The sequence below is a fragment of the Lithobates pipiens genome, unplaced genomic scaffold, assembly GCF_037356315.1.
Source record: "Lithobates pipiens isolate NorthernLeopardFrog02 unplaced genomic scaffold, aLitPip1_a1.2 Scaffold_8, whole genome shotgun sequence".
Classification (NCBI taxonomy): Eukaryota; Metazoa; Chordata; class Amphibia; order Anura; family Ranidae; genus Lithobates; species Lithobates pipiens.
The window spans coordinates 170441327-170460804 of NW_027507903.1; the positions used below are offsets into that span (position 1 = coordinate 170441327).

General features: G+C 41.2%; 1 protein-coding gene across 11 annotated transcripts in view; it reads left to right on the top strand.

The window, feature by feature from the left end:
• Window positions 1–3794, top strand: part of MAGI2 (membrane associated guanylate kinase, WW and PDZ domain containing 2) — a 1006736-nt gene extending 1002942 nt beyond the window's left edge. For 6 of the 11 annotated variants that reach the window (XM_077474033.1, XM_077474035.1, XM_077474036.1 and 3 more), the window contains one exon: window positions 797–3794. In XM_077474033.1, the coding sequence (XP_077330159.1) occupies window positions 797–1584 (788 nt within the window). In that variant the 3' untranslated portion in view covers window positions 1585–3794. The remainder of the gene's footprint in view (window positions 1–796) is intronic. The other 5 variants (XM_077474038.1, XM_077474040.1, XM_077474039.1 and 2 more) reach the window with 3 other exon arrangements.
• The last annotated feature ends 15684 nt before the right edge of the window (window positions 3795–19478 follow it).

Genomic DNA, 19478 nt, shown 5'->3' on the forward strand with positions numbered 1-19478 from the left:
GAGAAAACACACAGAGTTTCTGGCTTTCTGGATTTTTGGTTTGATTAGCAGGGTTTTTTTTGTTTTTGTTTTTGCACAGGGAACAAGTAAGATTAATTTGACAGGGTTTTACACTTTCAAATATTTTGTTTCTTGTTTACAAGTTATGTTAAAGGAAACTGAAAAAAAAAAAATAATAATAATAACCTTGTTCTGTTTTATAATTTTGTTTTGATCAAATTTGATCAAATTTTCATTGTGTCATCTTATGGTCCACCCTAAAATCAGCACCATGAATGACAGGAAGAGTTAGGAGCTACCAGGCCACTTCGCTTATGCATATACCAGACACCAGCATGAGAATTGAATTTCAAATGTGCACACTGTAAAAAAAATCAGTGTGCACCTGTCATACTGTCTGCCATAGATTGCACCTACTAACTGAACTATTGAATGTAGGAATCATGTGATAGGCACAAAGTAAAATATTTTAAGCAGCCTTCGACTTGCTCACAAATATGTAGACATAAATACAGCAATGTCTACAGATTTTGTTAATAGCAAGTGTTTCAGCCTTCATGTTATACTATGTAAATATACTTATGCTCAGTTTAGATAGAATAGATCAATTGAGAAATTCCACTCTTGCGATATGCTTTTGTCTTTTCTGTGCCATAGAAGAATGTAGTACCTCATCAGTTCTTAGTAGATAGACACATTATTCTGGTGTACCTAAGAAAAGTTAAAGACTTAAAATGACAGTTAATTAAATAATACGTGAAACCAATTCTTATATATTTCTATTTACTCATAACAGACGAACCAAACTCCTGGAGTTCACCCTCTGCCACCTCCCCAGAGCCGGAAGTAGGAGTTTCTCTTGAAGACATGATTGCACCATTATCTTCATCACATTTAGCCTTGCCCTCTGACCCTACTCACCAGATACACCCAGAGCCAGCATGGGATATCTACAGGGAACAAGATATGGGAAAACCAAAGGAGCTTACTGCAAATGGTCATAAAAAGAAACGGCTGGGAGAGTCGAGAGAGAGATCAGCAAGCCCGAAGAAAGTAGATAGGTCAAGACGTGAGGAGAACTTCAAAAAGGAATTTCAAGATGGAAAACAGAAAAAATCAGAGAGTAGCAAGACCATTTCTGCAGGGAAAGGAAATGTAAAAAATGTTGGTGAAGTGGGAGAGTGCAGGTATACTGCAGTCAGTGACAGTGGTGGACGGACCTCTAGGTCCACTGAAGCAAACCGTGAAGGAATCTTCTGTACAAAAGACATATATAAGGATGCAACCAGTGAGAAGAAATCAGTGACAGCTCTTGAGCAGAGCAGATCAGATTCAGGTGGGGTATCAAAGATGTACAGTAGCAATATGTCCAGCTGTCGAGCAAGTGCCATGGACCAAGATGAGAGAGATGCTGAAGCTAAATGCAGTGAGACTCAAAAGGAAGGGCCTCCCCATCCAAGTAACACCCGCAGCACCAACACTGCACCTCGGAAAGCAACTGTCTCACCAGGACCATGGAAAATTCCTGGCTCTGATAAGCTACCTAGCAGCCTGAAATCTGGCTCTTCAGCCATGAGCAGATAACTGAATCTCTGACAGTTCCCTTTACTTGTTTCACGTAGACTTGGAAAATGTATTTTCCTTAGCTTCTGTCTCAGATAATTTAATTTTCTTTTATTTATTTTAATTTTCACATGCATTTACCTACACAAACCCATCTGGGACCAGACGCATATATTTTGTATTTCTGTAAGGTTGTGCACAATGTCTAAACAGTATAAAGAAGTAACTACAGTTGATGCAAAGCTGTACACCAGTGGCCGGATCTCACAGGTCCTTATCTCTGGGGTCCAGCAGCTATGGAAGAACCAAAACAACAGGGAGTGCACCAGAGGCAAACAGTGCAGTGTAGCTTTAGTATGTATTTTTTTCACTGTATGAAGGATCGGGAACCACTCCAGTCTTGTCTGTAGCAAATCAAAAAGGACAAACATAGAGCAATCACAAACTGGAACATCGCCTTAAATCAAACTGCACTGAGTAAGATGAAGGAGTAAATGAATTATGCCTTGTAATTCGACGATGGTATTGTAAATATACTGCTATCAACATATCTAGACAGGGGTTAAGGTATTTCTCTGAAGCTTTGAGTCTGCAAACCATAATGTGTTCAGTAGGAACCTCTCTCCATTAACCCGCCTGATTCTCATAGCATATGTAGGTAGGTGTGTGCTGCCCATTAACTTGGAAGGTTAGTGTGCTGACTGATGTGGCTCAGTTTTTATTACCATTTTATGTGAATACGTCATATATCTGTACATTTCAAACAAAGTGAAACTGGATTGAAATCTGTACATCTGCACACGTTCAAGTGTACACTTATTGTACAGTGCATAAAGGTTCTCAGATATAACTAAGAATTCTGGGATAACAGATGAGAATTTTAAAAAACACAACACATCAGTTTTGAACAAGATTTCATAAGAATAAAACATAATGTTCCTCACTAAATCTCCCACCATATGCAAAATGTGTTAAATTGAAAACCTACCTGCCAGGAAATATAGTAGAAGGTTGAATTTAGCTAAAGCATGCAAACTTTCGGATGATCTTTTATGATGCTGCATTGTGGGAAATAGTAGCACCTTGAGTTATCCAAATCATTCACACAGAGCCACTTTTAATATGTCAAAATGAGGGGTCCCTTGTCATCTTTTTACAAAACTCCTACCTATGAGTGCAAACCCCTGTGCTCTAGGATTCTAAAAAAAAAAAAAACTAGAAATTCAGGTCATCATTTACAAATAGAAGACATAAAAAATAGTTTTCCTTTTTTGCCTTATACTCCACCATACAATTATCTGGATTCCATTATCAATATATGGAGGAGATTTGTGAAATCGCAACTGCACTTTCAAAGGGATTGCTATATTTCTAATGCAACCAAGAACAGTTTATTGAGAAGCATATTTTCATGAAAGTATTATACCTAGATATCTAAGAGATGAAGAAATTATATATTACCTGGATGTCTGAGGCAGGATAAGGGTGCATTTCATTTCATATTACTAACTATGCTTTTCATTCAATGTGCAATTTTTATAGAACGTCTGTTGCTGATCTTGGGTATCATCTAGTTCTGTTCCAATAAATGGTACATGGTGTTTTATGTTCTACCTGTGTAAGGCTTGGGGCAAGAACAAAAGCTTATGAAAGCTAGTTAAAACTGAGTCTTCAGCTTTAAAAAGAAGTCACCATCCACAATAATAAAGCACAAATACAGAGCATTTTACCAATGTTCATACCATTTCTTGCCAGTTAGTCTCAAAATAGGTCAACATCATTAACTTGCCGAATCCAGTTTTGGAAAATGCTTCTGTAGTGAAGTGCATGTCCCAGTACCTTTAATTCTAGTTTTCCACCAATAACAAAAGAAAAACAGAGTAATGAATTTTAAAACACTATACTTGCATAAACTCTATTTGCAGAGTGTATTGCAATGGCCCATGCAGTAACTGTTTTATGCAGCTAGAACTGATAACTTTGAAAGACAGCACGTCATCTAAACCCCATTCCAGATAATAATTCTGTGTAGTGTTCGCTGTGAATTTACCTTGTACAGCTGTATCTCTATAAATATAATTCCATGTATTAATAGTCACAGAAAGGCTGTAAGTGAGCAACTATTTTTATGAAATGCACCACTATGGTTAAATTAACTTTTACATAAATCTTGTTTACTGTATGATATTCTAAAACACTGTCAAATAAAATATATATCCAAAAAATTTAAACATTTGTGTTATTTTGTTAATGGTTGTGAACAAAGATCTGGGCTGCACTGGACATGTGTTTTACATAGGATGATTTTTAGGATACAGAACAAAGCATTATATGAAGTTATTGTATAATGTATTTTCAAACAAGAAGTAATAAAAAGTGCAATATGATTAAGAACTGGGGTTTTCTATTTAAATGTAAATATTCAATTCACTTTCCTGGCTTACTTTTTCCCCTTAGGACTATTCATAGCAGCCTGTGAAATAATGCATTTACTATAGGTATCACCTGTAAAAATTGTTACAGGACCTATTCAAACCAGCAACATTGGGCTGTATTGCCCAATGCAAAGCAAGAATAATAGATCACGTTTCATTTTTATCATAGCACATTGTGTTTACACCTGCAAACATTGTACGTGTGTAGGTGTAAATCACTTCTTACTGTCAAAGAACAGAGAAAAGGGTATTGCTTAAATATGAACTTCAAGACTTGGGCAAAATCTACCCTTGCAGTGGGCTTCCCATGAAGGGATTGTATTATTACCCTATCCCTTGGTCCATTAGTCTCCAGTGCTATTCTCTTCTATGAGAAGCTTCATGTTTTGGGTAAGCACTCAGGAACATCACATACTGTGAAGGTCTATTAACCCTGCATCGTACCTAAAGGAACCATGGCTGAGAGCTCTTTAAACTCCCTGCTGGTATGATTATGTCAGATTTTCGATGCTCAAAGCGGTACAATGTTTTTTCATGGAAATTTGGTGTTTTATATTGTAGGCCTGCAATTCTTAGGAATAACACACTTAAATCAGTCCAAACAAGAGACAGCCCAGGTATGATAAAGTTTGATTCAATAATACAATCAAATCAAAAACACTGAAATTTGCTCAGTTGCAGAATTGTCGCTGTCATTACTTTCAGTGTTTGATGACGAATTTCCCCACAAATCACTATCACTAAATTCTGCAACTGATTCTAATTTAGGCCGGGTTCACACCGCTGCGATGCGGGAACGCCGCGAATCCGCGGCGTTTTCCCGCATCGCATTACTCCCGCCGGCAGTTCACACTGCCCTATGCAGACGGCTGGGAGTGTCAATGTTATGTTAATGACACCCCCAGATCCGTCCGCATATCGCAGTGCGATCTGCCGACTCGCACAGGAATCGGATCGCATGGTGTGAACCCCCATGCGATCCGATTCTGTTGCGGACCAAAAAAAGGGTCCCGTGCGAGTTTGCTGCGGGAGCGCTGCGAATTCAGCCATACTATCTGTATGGCTGAACTCGCATCGCTACGGAGATCGGATGTGATTTGCGGTGCGAATCACATCCGGATCTCCCCCCGCAGCAGTGTGAACCCAGCCTTATTGTCGCTGTTTTCTAGCTGGTCTAAAAATGCTTTTGATGTAAAGGGACACTTTTTGTTTGCTATGGACAATGTCCAGTTTCCAGGCAGGAAGAACAGTATATATAATATAAAACTGCATGCAGGGCACTGGACAAACCACTAGGGACAAAAGGGAAGTGAAATAATTTGATACAGTAATGTAATCTGTAATATTACAGTGTACTGTATGTGTTCTGTGTTTTTAACCTCCCTGGCGGTATTCCCGAGTGTGGCTCGGGGTGGATATTCAGTACCAAAAGCGGTAACTCTGAGACACACTCGGGATCGCATGATCCAGGTACAGTTACTTATCTTGTGCCCAGGATCCTGAGATGTCCCCCCACCCTATGTGTGAGCTATGTCTCCACTCGATGTATCACAGCGCCAGGTTCCGTTCCCGCACAAGCGTTGCGACGCACGGGGATGGAGAACAGCACCAAATTCAAAAAATTAAACACACACAATACATACAGTAATGTAATCTCACAGATTACATTACTGTATCAAATAGTGTCACATCCCTTTTGTAATTAGTGGTTTTTCCAGTGCCCTGCATGCAGTTTTATATTATAAATACTGTTCTTTCTGCCTGGAAACTGGACATTGTACATAGCAACAAAAACCGTCCCTTTACATCAAAAGTAGTTTTAGACCAGCTAGAAAACAGCGATAATAAATTAGAATCACTTGCAGAATTGAGTGATAGTGATTGGTGTGGAAATCCCTCATCAAACACTGAAAGTAATAACAGCGACAATTCTGCAACTGAGCAAATATTAGTGTTTTTGATTTGAGTACATTATTGAACATTTTTAAATGATTATTATATTATTATTTCTCATAATTATTTATAGTTATTTATTGTAGTATAATTTATGATTTCATGTTTCAAAATTTATCATACCCGGGCTGTCTACTAGACTCTTGTTTAGACAGATTTAAGCGTGTTATTCCTAAGCATTACAGGCCTACAATATAAACGCCAAATTTCCATGCAAAAAATTGTACCGCTTTGAGCACCAAAAATCTGAAATAATCATACCACCAGGGAGGTTAACTTTTTGAATTTAAGAGTTGCAACGCTCACAAGAAACGGAGCTCGGCACTGTGATAGATCGAGCAGAGACAAGCCTCGCCCACACAGCGAGGAGACATCGCAGGATCCTGGGGACAAGGTAAGTAACTTTGCCTGGATCCTGCGATGCGATCCCAAGTGTGGCTCGGGGTTATGGCTTTTGGTACTGAAAATTCACCCCAAGCCACACTCGGAAATACCGCTAAGGAGGTTAAATAGGCATCAGCACTGACCTGGTAAGATGAATGGAGGCAGCAAATGAAGGAAGCCTGTCGGTGCCAGAAGTGAAGTATTACACTGTATGCCTGCAATCCTAAAGCGATTAGTATTTAACCCTTGTAGTGCAGTGGGGTCCACTGCATGGGTAGATTGTCAGAGTTCAGCTTGCTTAAACTACCTTTTCTTTCTACTTGGTTGAATGTGTTCATAATGTGTCAGTGTGTCTCATATATTTTAAGACCCTTTTCATATGAGAGGTCCAATTGGGCCCACCTGTCCAATTTTTAGGCGGACTCTCTATTCTCCTCTACGGGCAGTGAGATGTAAATGGATTTCTGTCCATTTACAGCTGGCTACCTCTGATCCAATCTGGCAAAAAGAAACAAAAGGGGACCTGTTCCCCCTCCGTCTGGCCAGATCAGATCAAGGGGCAGTTGGGTGTCCATTTACATAGAGCTGCCCATAGAGCAGAGCAGGCTGTGTCTACCAAGTCTGCATAAGTGGAGCAGACACAGACCTGCCATCTGGCCACTAAGACGGATCCCCCCACTGAGAAAAACAGGAGCCGGCTTGTGTGACAAGGGCCCAAGATTACCCAGAAAGCTGTGGTAACAATACTAGTCAGTAAAATGTAAATGTAAATACCAAGTAACTATACCAAATACCATGAACCCCAACAAAAGTCTGCTAACATAAAGATACTAGTGTTGGTGGTAGGATGAGCATGCTGATACATGGTTCAGGCTTATCAAAAACACATTATTTCTCATAGCCAAGGAGTATAGCCTATTGTTGCATGAGATAAGTGTTTGTAAAGTCTACAAGTGCTTTTTCTTGTTTGAAAAGATTTACATGTTACCAATGCTTTGCTTGCACTGGGCATGTTAGTTGAATTGTAAAGAGAGCTGTAGCTGGCTAATCAGTCCTGTGATTTTGATGATATTCCCCATAATGTGGAATAAAACCCTGCTCATACATGATCAAATTAATTAATCTCCTTCAGATTAACAAACAGCTTGGTAGTACAAGAGCATATCTAAACAGCCCATTAGTTTATATCCAAAGAGGTATGCCCTTGTATTACTTTATTGTAGGAAAATCGAAATCAAATAAAAGGATACCTTGGCCATATTAATACTCAAATGCACCAGATGCAGAGGTGCACAAAGCAAAACATATAGGTGTAATATTTCTAAAAAGTTCAAGTGTAAAACTTTTCCAGAGTCGTCAAACTCATAAAGAACACCTTCCATCTAAATATTTAGCAGCAGTTTAGGATGACGATGTTCCATTTAAAGTGGAAAGAATAGAACAGCACAACTGCTGCTCAGATTATTACATTTCTGTACTGCCACACGCAGTAGTTGTGCCGGGAGATGTTATGGCACCTCCAAAATGTATTTAGACACCTATATAGCACCCCATCAGCAGCCACCATTGCACTACAAATTTTACAATGAATAAGACGATACTGAGATGCTGAGTGGTGGAATAAGAGCTCAGCAGAGTGGATGATTTTACACACAGGTAACATAAGAGAAATTGCTTCTGGTGTGAGGAGTTGGCAGTGTAGGACAGATCAACTCGGGCTGGTCTGACAGCTTAGGAATCAGGCAAATCTATGGTAAGTATACTAACTCACAAACATCAATGACAGCAATGTCTTCTTTTGAATTTGTCACTACTACTACTGCTACACATCAGGGCCTATTTACTAAAGATATCTAGGCTATTACAATTGCAATTACATTTTCCCCAGAACTTTGTGAATAAGGTGAAATATCACTTTGCAAAGAATGCCCAATCAAGTACAAAGTCAAATTTCACCTTACAAGTGCTGGTGAACATTTAACTGCAATGTCAGTAGAGCTACACCTCATTCACTAAGCTCCAAGGATAATTCACCCTGAAAAACAGTCTATTTGAATTTAGAAAATCAACCCCATACAGTACAGGATAGTGATGTGTGTAAACTGACAGGAGGAACTTGGTTGGAATATAAAGTACTTCAGTCAAACTTGTTTGAGCTTTTTTTTTCAATCGGCAGCAGCTGCTGTGGAACAGTATCAGTCACCTGATACGCAATGGACAGACTGAGCACCATTAAAGGCCAGGTCTTTGAATTTAATTGCTTAAATGAAGAAGAGCATATTGTATAATTAGAATATAATTAAAGTAATTTACAACATTATTGCATATTAATTTGCTCTTTTTTTATATAAGCAAGCCAATTTAAATCACTAGTTGGCAGTTTATAGTGCTTAGTGTGGCCTTTGTTTTGCTTATTATGTATCCTGGTCTGCACTGTTTCATAGCTTCTGCTGACAAAAAAATGCTCACACTGCTTGTTGTAGTCTATATAATCATATATTTTTACAAAACAAGTGCTGCGCTAAAGCTTGTATACCAGTGTAAATTTGTTGTCCCCTCAAAATAACTCAACACACAGCCATTAATGTCTAAACCGCTGGAAACAAAAGTGAGTAAAGTGAGTACACCCCTAAGTGAAATTGGGCCCAAAGTGTCAATATTTTGTGTGGCCACCATTATTTTCCAGCACTGTCTTAACTCTCTTGGGCAAGGAGTTCACCAGAGCTTCACAGATTACTACTGGAGTCCTCATCCACTCCTCCATGATGACATCAAGGAGCTGGTGAATGTTAGAGGCGCTCCTCCACCTTCCATTTGAGGAAGCCCAAACAGATGCTCAATAGGATTTAGGTCTGGAGACATACTATCACCTTTACCCTCAGCTTCTTTAGCAAGGCATTGGTCATCTTGGAGGTGTGTTTAGGGTCATTATCATATTTGAATACTGCCCTGTGGCCCAGTCTCTGAAGGGAGGGGATCATGCTCTGCTTCAGTATGTGACATGTACATGTACAGTACATGTTGGCATTCATGGTTCCCACAATGAACTGTAGCTCCCCAGTGCTGGCAGCACTCATGCAGCCCCAGACCATGACACTCCCACCACCATACTTGTCTTTGTACTCCTCACCTGGTTGCCGCCACACACACTTGACACTATCTGAACCAAATAAATTTATCTTGGTATCATGAGACCACAGGACATGGTTCCAGTAATCCATGTCCTTAGTCTGCTTGTCTTCAACAAACTGTTGGTGGGCCTTCTGGGACAACAGCCATGCAGACCAATTTGATGCAGTGTGCGGCGTATGGTCTGAGCACTGACAGGTTGACCCCACCAACCCCTTCAACCTCTGCAGCAATGCTGGCAGCACTCATGCGTCTATTTCCCAAAGACAACCTCTGGATATGACGCTGAGCATGTGCTCTTTTTGGTTGACCACGGCCAGGCCTGTTCTGAGTGAAACCTGTCCTGTTAAACTGCCGTATGGTCTTGACCACTGTACTGCAGCTCAGTTTCAGGGTCTTGGCAATCTTCTTATAGCCTAGGCCATCTTTATGTAGAGCAACAATTCTTTTTTTTCAGATCCTCAGAGAGTTCTTTGACATGAGGTGTCATATTGAACTTCCAGTGACCAGTATGAGAGAGTGAGAGCGATAACACCAAGTTTAACACACCTGCTCCGCATTCACACCTGAGACCTTGTAACACTAACGAGTCAGATGACACCGGGGAGGGGAAACGGCTAATTGGGCCCAATTTTGAAATTTTCACTTAGGGGTGTACTTTGGTTGCCAGCGGTTTAGACATTAATGACTGTGTGTTGAGTTATTTTGAGGGGACAGCAAATTAACACTGTTATACAAACTGCACACCCACTACTTTACATTGTAGCAAAGTGTCATTTCTTTAGCGTTGTCACATGAAAAGACAAATTCAAATATTTACAAAAATATGAAGGGGTGTACTCACTTTTGTGAGATACTGTACATATATCTTTGTTTGGCATATTCATTTTTAAGATTCAGGGTTATTTCACATTTAGCGCAGCACTTGTTTTGTAGAAATAGTTGTCCTGTCAGCTTGTGGTGCTAGCAGCTATCCATGAAGAATGACATTAGCGCAGTCATTTTTATTGACACCTATATAATCATATGCATTGAGGAACAAAGCAGAATTTAAATCACTTTTACTGTAAAGACTAAGCAGTCTGTGCAATAGACTTTCTTTACCCCCTGAATCAATACTGTATGTCAAATCCAAGTCTTTGCTGGAGTGTCTCTTAGCCCCTGTACACACGATCGGAGATTTCGACAACCAAATCCGTCGGATTTTGTCCATCGGATTTTGTCCGTCGGATCTTATCCGAAACTGTTGCATACACACGGTCGGACAAAGTTGTCAAAAAATCCGATCTTTCAAAACGTGATGACGTAATTTCGTTACGATGGCACTACATTCAGGCTAGTAGCCAATAGCTTTGATGTAGGAATTTGATCTGAGCATGCGTGGCACTTGGTCCGATCAAAATTCTCTACACATGATCGGAGTATGTCCGATCGGCCCAGTTGGTCGGGAAATATTTCCAACAAGTTGGAAAATTGGGTCAGACGGATATTCCGACGGAATCAGTCCGATGCATACCACACACAGTCGGATTATCCGACAACACGGTCCGATAGGACACATTCCGACGGATTCTCCGACCGTGTGTACAAGGGCTTACAGAGGTTATACCAGCTCCTACCAGAAAACATAGGTTTCACCTTTATATTAACTATCCACTGTTTCCAAGTGGTTTCTGACTTTATAGCATTACATTTTTCATTTTCTGACTAAACATTCGGATTATTATAAATTAGAATTCAGGACCAAGTACCCTACTTATACTCAAAGTACTGACATTGCTCCAGCAAAAGAAAAATGGCTGGAGCTGCCCTGACCACATTTCTTAATAATTGATAACCTTTGTGAATCCGGTCTTTAGCGAAAGAACATATATTTTAGTTATGTCTTTAACTCCTTTTAAGCAGAAGTTTGCCCCAGGATCTAATTAGAGCTCAACATTTAATTTGGAATGACATAGTTAATCAGTAGCTGATATAACTATTTCTGGAAATAAACATGAAATACAGCCAGTATGTCCTAAATATAGATCCATAAATAACACCCCAGCACTCCTTGCCATAAAAAAAGCCCTAATTACACTACAATACAATACCGTCCCAATCACACAATAAATACATTCATGGTATGATGCCAAACGCGTTGTGCGGGGCAAAGTTCCCCAAACCATCACATCATGCATGATGCCGCTTAACCTGAAAACATTGTGTGGCCCAGAAATAACTAGCGCCGCTATGTTAGCCATACAGTGCCTAAGTTAAACCCTTGTCCCGCACATCCCACATGGAACTGAAAGTAAAACAAACCATGCAAAATATCAAAAAACAATTCAAAAAGCAACTGGTGTGAGGATAGGGAAGAGGGATTAGGGAGGGAGTGAGACTTCACAGGCCCGAAGCTTTATTGAAAGGATAAAGACACATAAGGGAGAGTGGGAGAAATCTTCAGATGTCCACTTCCTCCTTATAGTCCGTAAGATACTCCACTATCTTAATCCAACCAAAACATTGCACCCCACATTGGAGATTTCCTATTACATCCTGCCCTGATGTCAATTGAGGAGAATCTTCACAATAGTGCTCACACAGCAATAAAAAAATTTGAGAGTGCTCTAACCCTTCCCCATCGTATCCAAAAAAAAGGTTTTGGCTTTAGTTTGGTTTTTAATGCTGAGCACTTAAAGTGGGAGTCCGCCGTTTTTTTTTGTTTTTTTTTAAAGCCAGCAGCTACAAATACTGCAGCTGCTGACTTTTAAAATAATGACACTTACCCGCCCAGATCGTCTCTCGGGTGCTGCCGCCGCCATCTTGGGTATGACAATCGGGAAGTGGAGCCTTGCGGCTTCATTTCCCGGTTCCCTACTGCGCATGCGCGAGTCGTGCTGCGCAATAAGGATGGTCCCCTCTGTCTCTGGGATCTGTGCGTTTCCCAGCAGACAGTGGGGGACTTTCAGAAAGGGGCCTAGATTCTGCAGAAAGGGGTGTACTTTCTGCAGATATCTATGCCGGAAGTGGGTGCAGATACCTGTACTGTACAGGTATCTGCACCCCCTCCCCCCTGAAAGGTGCCAATTGTGGCGCGGGAGGGGGGAGGGTTCCAATGAGCGGAAGCTCCACTTTAGGGTGGACCTCCGCTTTAAGAAAATTTTCAGCATTTTCCCAAAAAAGTGTATCTGCGGTGTCAGTAGCTTAGTGGGGATCACCTTCCCTGGAAAAAAAGATAGTCCCATTGGCAGGTTTTCTTAAAAATCTGACTTGTAGCCAGTTTTATTTTAAAAGGTTGCATGAAAATTAAACAAACAAAACAGAAAATAAATCCTTGCCATCTAGGCCCTAACTAAACATTGCAGTTTCCTAACTCAGAGGTGAAGGGCTTCTCCCAGTCACCCACAAAACAAAGACAATGCAAACCTTTTCTTTCTCTCATAAAGCAAACTTCACATAAGCAGCTCTCTCAGGTTTTGGTTTCCTGTGCCCCAGGCCAAGAGCAATCCTTTGTTCTAGTCCTGCTTAAAGTAAAGTGAAGTGTGTCACCTCTTTTGATGTGTGCACTTTTTTTGGCACCAGGTGGAGTTTTTTGGGTGTGTTTCACATGCCACAGGCTTTCCAAAAAAAAAAAAACCTGTTGGCGGACACAAGTGGACCTCAAAATCTGGTCCTGAACCACCAACCCTGCCAAGGTGGCTGGTAAAACCCAGACCGGATTCCACCTTAGTTCTGGGCAAATGAAGGTGAAACATAACATTCATCAATCGCCTCTCCTTTCATAATGTCACGGTGGGCTGAAATGTTAAAAAAAGGTACATTTTAGCGTTGTCTGGAAACACTTTTGTTCAGTGTTTTATACAGTCGTCAGTGGTGGCAGTGCAAAATAATTACCGCGCTAATGGCTTTAAAGGGATCTCTGTCCTGTCGAAAAATGCAGACTGAGTGCTACCTATTCCAGGGATGCATTTCAGCCATAGCCCTGCATTTACATTTTACTTTGACAAAAATGCATGTATTTGGTATTGCTATCTTATAAGCTCATTCATGTACAACACAGATATAGTTTGCTGTTATGTTTTAGAAACAGAACATTTAAACAAAAAACTAAACAGTAGTGCTGCAATTATCTCTGTAGCTACTCTCCCTTACTCTCAATAGCACTCCACATTTATATGTGCAATAAAGCAACAGGCAGTTGTACGATCAACAATTAGCAATAATGTTGTCTGGCACTCAGTACCCACTTTCAAGGTTATTAAATATAAGTAGAAACGTACAGCTTTTGGATAAATTCAACATAAAACAGATTCAATTCAACACAGAAAACATTTGTGCATTGGTTATAAAAACAGCATTAATTACAGTACTAGATTATGATTAAAGGCTAAATGAAATAATGTTAATTCTTATGGGTGGCCCCACAACATAAACAAAATCAATAGATATGCAATAAAAAACGGAAAATTGTATACTCACCTTTCCGTAATTTTCCTTTCCTGATGCATCTTCATGGCACCACACACTGGATTGTGACTCCGCCCCCACAACCTGACAGGATTAGTTAACTATAAATTTGAAGGGGAGACACCCCGCTGCATTCTCTGTAAATATCATCACAAAACAAAACGGGGTGGGACTGTGTGGTGCCATGAAGATGCGTCAGTAAAAGGGAAATTACGGAAAGGTGCGTATACAATTTTCCGTTTTCCTGATGCCTTCATGGCAGCACACACTGGGAAATAACTTGCCAGACAGGTGGGTATATGCAAGCAATATTTTATTCCTACAATGCAGAAGAACTGGCTCTTATAATAGATCTACCAAAATCTGCCAAAGACAAATGGGCAGAATTCACTCTATAGTGGGAAATGAAAGTATGCTCGGAAGACCAAGTTGCTGCCCTGCATATCTCTCTGGAGAAACCCTGCAATACGCTGCCCAGGAGGTAGCCACTGCCCTCGTAGAATGAGTGTAGAATTCCTGAAACCTTGTTCATCCAACCTGTCAGGTGAGGATAAAAAAGAGAATGCAGCGGAGTGTCTCCCCTTCAAATTTATAGTTAACCAATCCTGTTAGGTTGTGGGGGAGAGTCACAACCCAGTGTGTGCTGCCCTGAAGGCATCAGGAAAACACATTATAAAGGTAAATTGTAAGATAATTAGATAACAGTTGTCTAGGCTGTTCACGTTCTTATTGGGCAATTTGTATATTCTGACTTGTCATTAAAAGGTCAGTCCACCCGAAATGATATTTTACTAAAAAGGTGATGACTCAAGTGTTGAGTAAGGCTGGCCATATAGTTGGATCAAAAAAAAAACAATGGAGTCCCCCATCCACGGATTCAAGGTGGATGAAGGAATCCTCCCCATTGTATCCTGACAGCAAGGACTTCTCTGAGTGAAAAATGTCCCACTTTCCCATTTAAGAGAGACTCTGATCATTAGATTGACTTCTCTCTAGTGGGCACAGTCATAGATGGATTGAAATTTCGCTGGTCCCTCCCAAACTGGCTGAATTTCAATCCATCTATTGCCAGCTTAAGACTCTGACTCTTTCTTGGATACTCCGATTTCCCTGCCATTATTCCATAATGTGTTCCTGCTCATCTGGGAGGGCTGGGTGTTTTCCACCAGCTTTGCCTGCTCCGGCACCTTCTGTTGCATTCTGCATATTAAAAACATATTCAAATCCAGCTCAGATGATTTAAATATCTAGCTTCAAATAAAATATCAGTGTTTTAGAGAGTAAACATACAAAAGTTCTTTTCTACCTTCTAAGTAGCAAATGTGTGCCCATCTGTTAAAATCACATGGTGTAGGGGGTGAGAAGTGGGGTGCAGGCACCGTGGTGGTGAGAGGGATTGTTGTGGGTGCAGTGGTGAGTGGTGCATCCTTGGGAAGCTGTCAGCTGTAACTCCCTGAAAGAAGCTGAGGTCATGCAGGGAATAGGTAGGGACAATGTTTCATTGCAACACAGATCCAGCTGCTGCAGAGACCACTATGGATATGTTTCCCAATGGCAATGGCTTATGTGGATGCAACTGAACTACATTTAAATGCTGAAGCTACTGCACATGCGTAGCAACAGCCTACAAGCCACTACTGTATTTTTCAGGTACTGAGGCCATTTTGGATTATCCCATAGACTCTTCACTACCTCCCAGGGACGGGATCTGGCATTTAGTGACAGCACTTCTGTTCTCATCTATCCTGAAATGATCTTTACAGATACCAGCAGTCAGCTCCCAGCACAGGAAGTCTCCCATCGCTAATAACTATTTGTGGCTTCTACATATCACATGATGTACTGAGAAGAGTCACGAGTTTTTAAAGATTGGGGAATGTCCGTGCCAGGAGCTGATTGCTGGTATGTGTGTAGCCTACTATTACTAGTACTGTCATTAAATCCTTGGTCTGGGTCCTGGTTCCTACACATAGCAAGCAGTAAGAGCTCATAAATGTTTATGAGGCCAGTAGATAGATCAGACTCTTGGTCCCCCAGTCCCATTATCTATGGACTCTACTGCGTGCGCACACACAGCGCAGAAGTGGGGTAAGGCGTTAGATCAGCCCAGTGGAGTAGGTTTTAAAGGCATTTTTTTATAAAATCTTTATTTGCGAAAGACAAGGCATTACATTTCAATGAGCAGTGCCAATTGCATAAGAAGCAAATGTTGCACAAGTCATATATATAAAAAAAAAAAACATGTAAAACATGAACAACAACATCGTTAGAATAGGTAGTACAATTAAGAGCATAAGACTTAGCATTCATTTAACAGGATGATGGCAGGGCATCCTCCCTTACGGGGAGTGAGAGGAACTCCAACTGCCCCATTTTCTACATTTATGTGTCCCCTTAAGAGGAGTATTAATGTGCAAGTGGACCAGTCGACTTTCCAAACTACAAGTAGATATGGTGTGCTAAGAAGAAGAAGGGCTGAGTCTCCTGGGTGGGGTGCGAGGGGAGGGAGGTGGGGTGACCCCGTCCACTTCTGATGCTACGGGGAAGCCATAGGGAAGTCCCCCTACGTCAGAGGGGGCGGGGTCGCTGGGGTCATCACCATGGGGCCCCACCCTCAGTTATAAAAGAACTGTCACCTGTGAAGATGCGTCATACAGCGGGTCAGTCATGGCTTTTTTCTTTTTTTTTATCCGTCGAGAGAAGAAAAAGAAGATGAATGGACTTCGTGGGACATTTTTATTTTTTTAATAAAGGACTTGTCTCAAGCCATGTCTTGTCTTTTTTACCATTTTGACACTTTTTTGTGAAATGGTAGGGGTACATTTGTACCCCGTTACCATTTCACACGGGGGAGGCCGGGATATGGTGGTCCCCTTGTTCAAGGGGGCTTCCAGATTCCGATAAGCCCCCCACCTGCAGACCCCCACAACCACCGGGCAAGGGTTGTGGGGATGAGGCCCTTGTCCCCATCAACATGGGGACAAGGTGCTTTGGGGGGCTACCCCAAAGCACCCTCCCATGTTGAGGGCATGTGGCCTGGTATGGTTCAGGAGGGGGGCACTCTCTCATCCTCCTTCTTTTCCTGCAGACTGCCAGGTGGCGTGCTCGGATAAGGGTCTGGTATGGGTTTTTGGGGGGAACCCCACGCCATTTTTTTTTAATCAGCGTGGGGTTCCCCTTAAAATCCCTACCAGACCTGAAGGGTCTAGTATGGATTTTGAGGGGGACGCCACGCCATTTCCTTTTAAATTTTGTCACCGGGTTCCCCTTAATATCCATACCAGACCTGAAGGGCCTGGTATGGAATGTGGGGGGGGACCCCCATGCAATTTAAAAAAAAAATTTGGTTGAGGGTTCCCCTTCATATTTATATCAGACCCCCAAAGGGACTGGTAATGGACCCCATGACATTTTTTTTCAATGACTTCTTTTATCTGTATTGCCGGGACTGACAATTCATTATAGCGAGTACTTTTAAATAACTTTTTTTCCTTTAGAAATGTCATTTTGTACAGGGACTGTTGTAAACATGAGAAACATGCATCACTTTACAGGCATACTATAGACATCCCCCAAGTACGAAATTTAAAGGAATATTTCACTTTTTATTGTTTCATATTAAGCATTATTAATTATTACTTTTTATGACAATACCATGCATATAAGCCTTTAAAATGACCACTTTTGGTTTCTCCCATAGACTTTTAAAGGGTGTTCCCGTGGCTTTCGAATTTGCCACGAACACCACAAATTGTTCACTATTTGGCAAACAGGTGAACACCCGATGTTCGAGTCAAACTTAGGTTCTCCCCTATTGCCTATACCTTCAAAAATCCATAGGGAAACTCCCATGTCGGTCCCGTAGTGTCTCCCAGGGTAATAGCTAACCATTCTGCAGAAGTTTACCACAGCTGGCGTTACTATCATCCACCCAGGGAGCGAAAAAGGCATTTTTTGGGGGGATACACTTTATTGAATCTTAATGCACAAAAACACAATATAATGCCCAATTGTTTGGTAAAATATAAAAGGTGATGTTATAAAGTAAAGTTATTAAATAGATAACAAACATATAATGCTTTAAAATTACATCAATAACAAACAAATGGCCACTGCCCCCACCTATAACTGGTCTGCACAGCAAGGAGCGCAAAAGAAGGGAAAGGCAATGCATGCTAAACAAAACCAAAGAAAATTCCCAGCTCAACTCACCAGCCAGTCTGCAACCAAACAAATTTTCCTGTCAAACAGTTTGTGGTAAAAACAGGGGTTTAATTAGCACACATTTTGCAAGTACATGTGTAAGCATCAGAAACGCCCAGTATTATCTGCAGTCCTAACTTTTGTAAATTTATGAGAGCCTCCATAGTAGAAGCACATGCCTTCTAATAGATAGGTAGAGGACAGGTAAGCCAGGAGGTAGCCCACCCTTCCTCAAAGGCAAGGGGGCACACTGGACACCCAGCACATAGAACAATGACAGTAAAATTGAATCCACTCATGGTACAGTGCCAAACTACAGTACCTAAAAATCCCCATAGGCGACATTTTATAAGTCTTTACAGGTTACCAGTTTAGGGTTACACAAGATGTCTGGCGCTAGAATTATTGTTCTTACTCACATTTGTGGCAATACCTCACATGTGTGGTGCAATCTCTGTTTACACATGCATGCAGGACTGGGGCGTGTGTTCACATTTGTGTGCGAGCACGGATGGCCAGGACACTTCACTGGCTGGCAACTGTCCAGTAAACACAAAGCCAAAACCAGATGTGACAAAATCCTTACTGCTTCCAGTTTCTGACATCACACAGTGGGAGGAACAACATCAGTTCCTCTCACCGTGTGCCCAGAGCTGAATGCTGCTGGTCAAACCTTTACTGGGTTCCCCAATCGCTTGGGAGAACTCCATAAAGTCAGTGGCAGTAGCTGGAGGGGGAACCCCATTCTGATGCCTGTAAAAGTAATACAGTGGCTCTTTATCTGCTTAGATTACTTTTACCAGCTTCAGAATCGCCGGCTGAAAGAAATCATACCTCCGTCATTGCTGCAGCAATGTCCAAGATATCACCCTTCCTATCCAGTGATGTACCGGTACATCACTAGAGGAGAAGAGGGTAAAAGTTGCTTTATCCTTGAAGTCACATCAATCATAAGGCAATCATGTATCCATTTTTCAGCATATTACATGACAATTCTTTAACCTGAACTTTGGGATAAGTATTGTCTCAATGTAGGAGGTATGTATATACTTGCTTTCTTACAGATCTCTGTAGTAATTCAGCATGAACGTTTGCCCTTGTGCAGGAGCTTCCTGTAATAAAGGCCAGTCATTGCTGTGCTCTTCCCAAATGTGATGGTCTTGTATCCGCCTCCTTCTCCATTTTTTGCAGATAGTTTGTAGTAGGTGGACCTGCTGGGTCCCTCTACTGAAATGAAACCCAGAAGTGATAGAGTTGATCGCTTCCAGTGCCATTCTCCACAGGGAAGATCATCGAATGGATGTTTGTCAATCTCCCACTGCTCCAGTCCATGGCAGCAAAAGGGTTAAATAGATGTTTTGC